Source organism: Chanos chanos, chromosome 13, assembly GCF_902362185.1.
Source record: "Chanos chanos chromosome 13, fChaCha1.1, whole genome shotgun sequence".
In the NCBI taxonomy this organism is placed as follows: domain Eukaryota; kingdom Metazoa; phylum Chordata; class Actinopteri; order Gonorynchiformes; family Chanidae; genus Chanos; species Chanos chanos.
This window is the reverse complement of record NC_044507.1, coordinates 7156832-7167810: the sequence shown is the minus strand read 5'-3', so window position 1 is coordinate 7167810 and position 10979 is coordinate 7156832. Positions and strand designations below refer to the sequence as shown.

The window sequence follows — 10979 nt, the reverse complement described above, 5'->3', positions numbered from 1 at the left end:
GGCTGTCTAATAGCGTTACGTCTTCTAACTTCCCGAATGTCTAATTCCACCTCTATACGTCCAGTGTCTTCCTGAGGGTGGCGCTACAAATTCCTCTCTTCTTACCGTATTCTCCTGACCCACAGATAAAATACAGCACACAGGCACTTGCATGGACATCTGACCTACATCTTTCCTGTCAGGTAGCTCTTCCCAGAGTGGTAGGACTAAAAATGACTAAAACATCAGTTGTCTTGCATTTAGGCGCCTGAAACTTACTGGCTGTGGACCAGTTATGCGGAGGCAGGAGTCAGTAATTTGCTAGATTTTCCGTCATGCTTACGACGGGCTCATTAAACCAGCATTAAGTCCTAGTAGTGGTTAAACTGAATGGTTTAGCGACGCTTAATAACATGTCATTCAAAATAATGTGTAATACTACCAAGCCCCGTAACAGAACGTGTTTCAAGAGATGTGCATATGCAAGATGTGTTCTTGATTTGGAAAATACCTTTAACAACAGGGTCTATCTTTTCCCAGAGCAGACAAACAGAAATGTATGGATGTATCATTTGGGGGAAGCATTTTCAGCCTCATCGCCTCATACTGAGAGACATGAAGCTTCACTAACTGTGATAAAGAGGCAACCACTGCCTTTTTTTTAGCCAACAAAACCTGTTTCTAGACTTTGAGACAATGAACGAAGTAAGTAAGAATCACAGAGTCAATGCAAAATGACATGAATTTATGTTTTTTTTTTCCTTAATGTATTCTGTTGCTCTGCACGACCAGTAAAAAAAACACATTTTTAGAGATACAAAGTCTGACCTTGAGAATTGTGAACATTTTAAAGCATTTCGCATTTTGAGTATTGTACTGTGTCAAGCACAAATTGTGTTTATGGCGAGTTAAGAATTTATTTCTTTTTCTTTTACTTTTTATTCAGAACAGTAAGAAGTTCACCACAGTGCTATTCTGTCTCAGGCAAAAAGACGTATAATTTGGTTAGAGACAGTTAGAGAGAGAAAAAAAAAAGAGAACTTCAAACCAAAATTACAAGACTGGTCTCACCAATGTGCTATTGGTTTCCCACAGATGAAATCATTTACTTTTCATGTTTATCTTTAAAGTGGTTTCACTCTAGTTTAGTCATCTAATGGTCTCTTACTGCACAGGATTATAAAACCTTCCCTTTTATGACGGACTGTACTTGCATACCTCTGAGTAATCAGTGTCCAGGCAAGTAATTCTAAGTCTTTTCAATAGGCTGGCCAGAGCTCTGTATGGGAACTGAGCGCGAAAAACCATGGCAACCAGAACAACACCCGACCCCCCCCCCCCCCCCCCCCCCCCACCCCCCCCCCCCATGTGTGCGCGCGCACACACACACACACACACACACACATACACACGCACAAATTGATAAGGGACAAAAAAACATGGAGTGTGGGGGGGGTGGGGGGGGTGTTCCCCTTGAAATACTCTTTTGTGGACTTGCTCAAGAGGATATTAATATTCTTTTGTTGGCCAAAGCCATGATTAAGCTTCAAAGACCTCCCTTCCACCTCCTCACGCTGGGGGCTTGGTAAAACCCCACAGCTTTCTCCGCTCTCCCGCCAAGACCAAACGGGCAGACTCCAAAAAACCCAATCTGCATCTTCTCAGTCTTACGCAGGACATTCACACAAAGGGACTTTTCCAGAACCGTTATAAATGATGATTTTCTGCTTCTCCAATTATCATAGATTCTCATTTAGCCGCGATGCATCGTAACTCGCAGAACTCATTATGTAATATTTGGGCATCAAACACATTAATCAGAATATTAGTGACTTGTTACAGCACCTTCCCAAAACACGTACAAATTCATCTTCCACCGTCTGTGTGTGTGTGAGTGTGTGTGTGTGTGTGTGTGTGTGTGCGTGCCCCCACTGACGGAGGCAAATGACTAGAAGAACAAATGCCAGGCGGTTGTTGGAAAGGCTCAAATGAGGAGGACAAAAGACTGCTCCAGATGGAGGAGTCTTATCTGGCTACTGCAGGGTTTCTACATGCTCCAAAACGTCAAAGTAAAGCATCTATCACAACAGGTAAACTGCCTGCAAACTGGTAAAGTGTAGGAGACCTTGAACCACAACAGAACCAAGTGGTGATACTGGGAGTTCCCCTCTTCACTTTGCAAAATGGGATATAGGTGGATTATGTCTGAACCAAAAGCGGCACAGTTAATCAAAGGTTCATCTTAAACGAGATCGGCACTTGGCCATAATGGGTCAACAGCTGGTTAATGCTAGTCCCATGACATGAGACAACCTAATAAAATCACCTGTCTCGGGGTCGGTTGGACACTGACGTCAAAGCGGTGCTTGGGGGATAATCCACGGTGATGGTGTTTGGTATTTGGACTAAGCTTTGTCAGGCCATTGTAAAGGACCGGATCACATGAGTGTTTGACGGGTTTCGGTGACAGGTCTTCAAAAACAAAACAAAACAAAAAAAAAAACCTTCCACCAGGCTCAGTCCCAGAGACTACTCTGCCTGGTCTTTCTACTCACCCCTGTTCTCCACTTACCTGTTCTCAGTCCAGTTTAGTTAAACCTTATGACATGTTTGATAGCCCACTTTGCCTTTCAGCACTACTTCCCCGCAGCACGGGACACCCTAACGGTCTGAGACTTTACATAATTACCACGTCTTTAGAGTGCGTAGTGCTCCTGGCAGCCAATCAGGGCAAACCTTAAAGTTTCCCCAGGCAAATCCTGAGCTAAAATTATATAGCGCTGTTCTTCCCCTCTTGCCCTCTCTCCATCAGTCTTTTTTTTTTATTATTTCCTCTCTCTCCCTCTCTCTCTCTTCTCCACTGTTTCTCTCTCTTTAATGGTCACTCACCTTCCCCGAGGACTGGATGCCCTTGATCATGGCCAGACACACCATGGACCAGGCAGCCAGCAGACAGACAGTCATCTTCCAGTTGAGTCCTCCGCTCTCTGAGATGGAGTTGGAGATGTCCAGAGCCTCGCGGTACCAGTAGTACGTGGTGGCTGAACTCTTTTCACACTCAGGCTCCACATCTGTAACCATAGCAACATCATGTCACACTATGGACAACAAATTAAACCGGGCTTACACAAAATGCTACATCAAGGGACACCCCCCCCCCCCACACACACACACACACACACAAGTGTTTAGACATGATGTCTATATAACACAAATAGAAAGTTGGACTTCACATTTCCAAGAGCGAACTGACTGAGCTTTATACTGTAAATCCAGACTTTAGACACACACGGAAAATACATGCACACATGGGAAATACATGCTTAATACTGCATTGTCTTACATGTGCTGGTTTTGTTTTTGACCAGTGGACACTCGTGCCAGGGTAGAGGCTGCTGGAATGACTGGGAGAAGTAGAAGAGGCTCCAGCCGATGATGACGTTGTAATACAGAGCCACAAAGAAGCACACCTGCGCATCCAGACAAGAGACCTTCACAATCAGCCCTGCCCGTCGATTTTCAAAAAATAGTTTATACGTCGACCTTCAGATCAAAACACGGCTGAATTTCAACTGTGCCGGTACATACAACTGTATCAGCGCCGTCACAAAGCACTGTCCAGACACTGTCTTCTGAGAATAAATGTTCAACATTTCTCATTTCATACCATTTTTAGCTTGTTTTCTCGAAGGTACCTTTCTATTTTAAGACCAAATCGCTTTGGGGGTTTCCAGGGCTTTTTTTTTAATCTAATAGCTTGCTACTATTTGTTAGAGTGTTGTTAAGCTATAAAAATGTTCTTAGAGCTACACCTGTTTTACTTTGGATTTGTGCTCTATCCTTCATTGGCATGAGGTAGAAGAAGACAGAGTAACTCAATTTCAGTTCTGCGGCGTGTCATTTAATTAGGTTCTTCTTCCCCTGTGCATTGGCGTAGTCGGTTCTTTGCTATTTTTACCGTTCTACCTGGAATGACGAAGAAAAAAAAAAAACACCACTAGTTAAGAGCTGATCCTGTTACTGACCACACAGCTGGCGAATCCAATGCCACCAAGGCGAGGGCTGATATAGTTCCACACCCCGATGCTTCCTCTGCGGATCCGCTGGCCCACAGACAGCTCCAGGAAGAACAGAGGTATTCCGATCACCACCAGTAGGATGAAATAGGGCACAAGGTACGCTCCTACATGACAGAAACAAACGTATGTCGAAAAGAGCGATGATCAGCAAGGTTTACGTATGAGTCAGTTCATTTTCACATGAGTGTGTCCTCGTCAAATGGGTGTCTTTTGTGCAGGAGTTAATGTTTCTGAAGAGTGTTGAAAGGTCCTGATTGACAATTCTATACTTCTCAATCAATGAAAACGATAGCACATCTCAAAACGTCAGATCGAGGGAAAAATATTTAGTGATTGTCAGATTCTACATTTAAACTCACTTAAACTTCGCTGTGTCTGACTCACACTTCATAGATCATCCAATGCCAGTGTTTTAACACATTCATACTTTATCTCACTCATATCAATCTCATTTATTCTTCACTCAGTCTCATTCATACCAGAGATACCAGTTATGCCAGATACTACAGTTAATAAAACTGTAGTACAGTTAATAACTCTATGCACAGTAGCTACTTCAGTTGCTTTTCAGCTTTCACTGCGAAATCATGCTATGGCATACAACAACGTCTCCAAAGACTAAAAAAATTCAAGTCCATGCTGACAACAGAGTGTAGCTGTGTTTATGGCGGTAACAGAAAGGGGTTTTTCTTTCTAACAGCTATAAAAGGGCATCAATAATAATCGGATAATGGCTATGCATTGTGAGGACAGTGCTCTGGGCTTGTACTACTCTAATGGGATGTTGACATGTGCCAGGAATGGAGTACCATGTGACACGCTCTATCATTATTAAATAACGGAGTGGTTTTCAGGAAATCCTGAATATTCATATTGCACTCTTGTGTTATGCTTGTAGTGTCAGCGTTCAGAAAAGGACACAAACATGTTGTGACAGAATTTGATAACGAGTTGAGTACAACCTGACACTTTCTTCACCACGCATGCACACATACACTCACGCAAAACAGCCCTCCGATGATTCACCTCATCATTTCAAATGAAACCGGACTCATAGCACCAGAATATTCCGTTTAGGTGCTGACTTCCTCCCCACAACACTCAGAGTGTTACAGTCATGTTGCATCATGGCTCTTAACAGCCACACAGCAGGTCTGTTTATGTTAAATGAACTCTAAGATTGTTTATATTATTTCACACTCAAGTCCTGCACTCATAATCTTCTAACACTCGTAGAGTTCATTTAACTCTGTCAGAGTTAATTTAATGCTGGTGAATTCATGCATGCTCATCTTTAGCAAATGATACAAACAGTAAAACCCTGTTTCTCTGAGTATACAAGTGGGCAGAGCTACTGTCACCAGATTCTCGGTCGCCCTCGTAAAAAGCAGTGCCACACGGATGGCGTGCTGTGGGTGACGATAAAACAGACGAGTCATGTTTTTCTGAATTACCAGGGTGTTTTCATCAAGTCTCTGTTTTCTGTTCTGTGGCAGGATGTAGCTGTTTGGAGGAAACTGCACCAACTTACCTCATTTAACCTTTTCATTTAGCAGTACTATGTTTTCTCCTTTTCCTGGATTATGACCTCCAATGACCACGTTTTATTAAATTCCACGCAAAATTGAAACTTTGCCATGTTTCTGGATTTAGGTTTATGGTTACCATGAACTATTGTACATCATGTGACTCTTCTGCTGCCGTAGGCAAAGCCCATTTGTCTGAGGCTGATGAGCTGGGTTGAGTTTGGATGATGAGATTCTAATGGCAAAGACAGTAGGACAACTGATCCTAGAACAGCGGAGGGAAGCTAGCCAGCGTGAAATGACTTTCAAATGCAGCATCTGCTTCGGGCAGCACTGACATCAGACCACGTAACGTTTTTGTCTGTGCTCCACTGAACTGCCTTTCCAACTAAATGTAACACACAAATACGTCCACAAAACAACGTTTAATCGTTCAAACATTATTGTAGTTCACACGATTTGTACTGTTGTACTATTCAGTTTCATCCAGTCTGAACAATATGTCATCAATAACCAGAGAGTTTTTACATGTGACTAATTTTTTTTGTCTTCACAAAATTGTACCCATATGCTCTTTTCTTAAGCATGGGGCTGAGTCTGTTCCCCCAGCTTATTCTGCTGGGTTACATCATCTTATCAGCACGCCCTTATGATAAAATTATGGATGCTTATGATGCCAAGCTGCGAAAATAATTCATCAGTCTCCAGACTTGTCAATCAAATAAAAAATTAGCTACTCTTTATGAGATAACAATACATAGCATGTGTCCATCCTGAACGCTGCGAAGGTACAAACACAATGTTGAACTGATGAAAAAACACTGGATCTTTAAGCTTAGCAGAGAGACTGGGGTACGTCTTAATAAGCAGGTGGTGCTCTGAGTGTGTGTGTGTGTGTGTGTGTGTGTGTGAGTGTGTGTGTGTGTGTGAGTGCGAGTGTGTGTGTGTGTGTGTGTGTGTGTGTGAGAGAGAGAGAGAGAGGGAGAGAGGGAGAGAGAGAGAGAGAGGGAGAGAGAGAGGGATTGGCAGATGCAGGTGTTTTGTCTGGGATGCTTAGTGAGACACAGAGAGCAGACACGGTGACAGACACAGCCCAGTCACAACCACACACACACACACACACACACATACACACACACACACACACACACATTCAGCCTGGCCTCTTTAATCTAATTACAGAACAGCACAGCAGGACAGCCAGAAACACTTAAAAAAGTCCTGGAAAACATGACAGTGTGGCAACACACACACACACACACACACTTATGCTCAGATGCATGCGCACATACAAACTGGCACTGATGGAGACAGAGAGAGAGAACGAGCAAGCGAGAGAGAGAGAGAGAGAGAGAGAGAGATAGAGAGAGAGAGAGAGAACATCCAACAAATCCAAGAACAAAGGAAGAGAACACTTAGAGTCAAGGTACACAATAAACACAGAGGAAAAAGCCATATAGACATGCAGATATGACTTGGCATAACCACAGAATGTTATGACTGTCAGACAGGGAAACCATCATAATGCTCTTTAATCAGCTTTCGCTGGACACTTCCAAGGCTTTGTATAATCTCAGTGTGGGACATATAGCCTGCTACTATCCTCCAGATATGCTAGGGAGACTCACAACATGACAGGAGGCAGACAGGCCTTCACCTAGTGGGTTTGTCTCTAATCTTCCACACCATGTTCCACTTATGACTGGTTACTGCAATGGACATTTATTATGGGTTTGTTACAGTGTTACAGTGTAACAGTTCATTAGTTATTCTGTTATTAGTTATCTGTTTCTATACCTGATATTTTGGAGCTAGAAAGCTCCTGGAATTTCTGGTAGGTTCAGTGCGTACTTAACTTTTGAGTGCACACAACAAATTTACAAGCTGTCTTCAATAACTGGTTCTTGTATCCCACTATTTCATTTCTTCCTGCTTGCTCCAATTTGGACCGATGTGTGATGTGCAGGTGAACTGCTAAAAGCGAGTGCGAATCTTATTAAATTCAGAATGGCTGTGGTAGGTCATTTTTATTTGTTTGCTTGGGTTTTTTTTTTGTTTGTTTGCTTGCTTTTTTTTTTTAAATGAGACCTCTGACACAAACCATAGAGGATGTTTGATATTTGAACTGGCAGACAGGCGAGTGTCGTGCTTCCTGTATGAAACCTTGCATGCTAGAACTACATTTGCCCTTGTATCGAGATACATCACAAATTCCGGACGGAAATTCAGCATAGGGACTATGCAAAGAAGTCAGCATGAGAAGGATCAGCCAGGAAACGCAGGATTAATGGTGACTCCTTGACATACATTAAGTTGCTCCTTATAATCCTCTACTCAGGACAAACACACACACACACACACACACACACACACTATAAATCAAAATAAAGGTCTAGAAAGTATCGAAAGTCTCCATGACTTCCGGTGGTTTTAGCAGGTGGTTTCTTAGTAAAATGTTCCCTTTATGAACACGCACAGAATCAGAATGATGAGGAAAATGTCTAAGTTGCATCATTTTCGGACCAATGTGAAGTCCTGTGTTACATCAGAAAAAAATGAATCAGTGACAGTTTGTAAAACCCATGACAATGTGCAACGGCATCAGAGCAGTGGTAGTTATACCCTTATGCACTACTGCAACTGACAATAAACGTATGCTTTAAATGCCAATGATCTGATCGCTGCTACATGAAAATACTATATTTGTAGATCTCGTGTTAACTTACCCCCGCCATTTTTCTGACACAAGTAGGGGAACCTCCATACGTTTCCAAGGCCTACAGAGAAGCCCACCTGAGCGAGGATGTACTGGAGCTTGCTGTTCCAAGCCGGTCTCTCCTCGTCGGCATCGTCCGATGCCTCTTCAACGTCGCGCTCCTTATCCTCGGGGACATCGTTCACAATAAGAGAACTCTTCTTGAAAGAGTCGTCACACGTGTCCTCGTTAGAAAGCAAATCTTTGACGGATTCCGTAACATCGTCGTCAAGCTCTCTCTTGACGGCTTTGCTGTTTTTGGGCATTTGATAAGTAAACCACGCCGAAGGGGTTGAATGTCTCTGATTGGATGTGGGTCGGTAGGGACGCTGATGAACCCTTTCTGTTTAGGAGAGAATCTTTTAATCAAACCAACCAGATGCAGGTCTAATGAATGAGTTGAGTCAAAGGGTGGAAAGTCGAGGCAAAATGTTTATTTCCTCATGTTCTTAAGAAACCTATAAGGGAGATGTAAGACATTAGTATAAAGGAATAGCCTACTAATACAAGCTAGTAACTGTTTTCTAAACGAACGTGATTATGGATGTAGCTTACATTTAATAATTAAAACCCTCAAAAGTCTGCACCCATATCACTGTGATGAGAGTAAACCATTTGATCTACGGAGTCCAAACTGAAATCCAACAGAGATATAACATGCCGTCAATGGTTCGGCAAAGGGTAATCTTTTAAATCAACCCACATCAGCATGTTTTGTTTTCTGAACCTGTGCAGAGTGAAGGACTGGATTCCAGGCTGTTACTGCAGATACGTAGCACAACGTATTTAAAACACACCATGATATAGACAGTCGTTCCATTAAAATAAGTGCATTCGTCGCACAATCCATACTCTAAAAACAGACAGGCTCAAAAAACCTCCGAATTTTCGGAAATTCAGCTGTTATGAATTTCCGCTCTCCGTAATGATCACTCCACTAAAATTAATTTATATGTGAACAAAAGAGAGTTTGCCATAAATGTAACATCTACTCTGTCAACTCGCGACAGTTCTATCAGACACAGTATTAACAAAACAATATTCATTTCTATAAACTTAATGCGATTACATTAGAACATGACTGTACATGATTCATACATACATTGTCTTGGTAATTGTAGGGAGTCCTTTCGATCATGCGCTTGGTTCGAATACGATCTTCTTTCCATGCGTCTGAATAATTGAACTTCGACGCAGTGCACGAGGCAATTTGCATACGAACCCAAACACTCCCTTTCACTAGGGCTCAGTGGTTATGCCCAGACGCAGTGACTATTTGACAAGAATGTACTATACTTTCGCGCAGGTGTTAAAATATAGAGCAGGTGCTCTAATCAATGTGTAGCCTACAAGCAAATTTATCCTATTTTAACCGTATATGAATGATCCCGAAAGAACAGCGTGTTACCATGCTCTACAGAGCATCAGCCAATGGCTATTCTCCATCGCGGCTTATGTGATTAATAGATTTACTTTACACCTCCCCACACCACCCTTGTTCAAAACTGTTTCGCCCCTAAATTTTTCCAAAATTTGGCTATATCCGATTCAAATTAACGTATCACTGAACGGACCACTGAACGGATCACTGAACATGAGTTTATTCAGATAAATTGGTTGAACTATTTTACAAGGATGCGCACAAAAAAAAAAAAAAAAAAATGAACGAAAGAAATGGGTCATGTGTTTTATCGACACATTGTCCGGGCATACGCTCTCTGTCTCACGCCAGCTAATTTAGGTTTTATTTAATGGGTATAATGACGGATGAGTAAATTCACAGGTGATGCGCCATGCGGATATTATAAACTATACAATATAAACGAAGCTTAAAATGCATTAACACATTTGATGCTTTTCATTTTTCTGTGAGAATTAACATGCATTCCCCGCCCAATCGTCCAGTGCCCATCCATGTGCGGTATTTCATCATACTCCACACTCATCCTGCCTGCGCAGTCATTCTGTTAAGAATAAAATACAGTGATAACAGCAAGAGAGGGTAAAACACATGACTTACCTTGTATAAATAAAGAGAAGCAGATGAGCGGCTTAAAAATTAATCTTCAATCTTTGAAACGTGAGGTCTTCAATGGTGTAATGATTTAAGGCGTGTGCTGGCGTGGTACATCTGAAGCATCTGATTCTACATCGCCGGTGGTATGCAAAATCCAAGTGCATCGACTTGTCTCGCTGGGATACAAGACGTAGTGGAAGGGGCGTCGTCTTACAGTCGCAATAGTTCACATTAGAAAATCGTTGTCCTCTCTATCTCCCCTCTTATTATACGCGATAAAATATCTTTTCGATTTGATCAAGGTCAGCATAACGAGGCTTTATGGTACGTTTGTGTCACTTATTATATTAAAAATAAATTTCCCCCCGAAAATGTAGTTGGTACCTTCCACTACTATGTCCACCCCAAAGCCTCCTCATGAGGTCGCATCACAGGCTTACTTCTACTCTAAGGCAAGGTCTGTCGAAATAATAGCACCTTTATAATTAATAACTGTGATCTTCATGGGTACATTTCAGTATACGACTGTATATTCTGCTACTGCAGAATTTTTACCTCTGTGTAGGCCTATAGGGCATAATGACCAGCATAAAGAAAGTCACAATGTCAGGTCCAGACTGTGG

General features: G+C 42.1%; 1 protein-coding gene across 1 annotated transcript in view; it reads right to left on the bottom strand.

The window, feature by feature from the left end:
* The window catches only part of slc6a15 (solute carrier family 6 member 15), a 15066-nt gene extending 6461 nt beyond the window's left edge, over nt 1-8605 (bottom strand). Inside the window, exons 1-4 of the mRNA XM_030790110.1 lie at nt 8311-8605; nt 4005-4162; nt 3323-3449; nt 2869-3050 (exon numbers count right to left, since the gene is read on the bottom strand). Of these exons, the coding sequence (XP_030645970.1) occupies nt 2869-3050; nt 3323-3449; nt 4005-4162; nt 8311-8605 (762 nt within the window). The remainder of the gene's footprint in view (nt 1-2868; nt 3051-3322; nt 3450-4004; nt 4163-8310) is intronic.
* Between the last annotated feature and the right edge of the window lie 2374 nt (nt 8606-10979).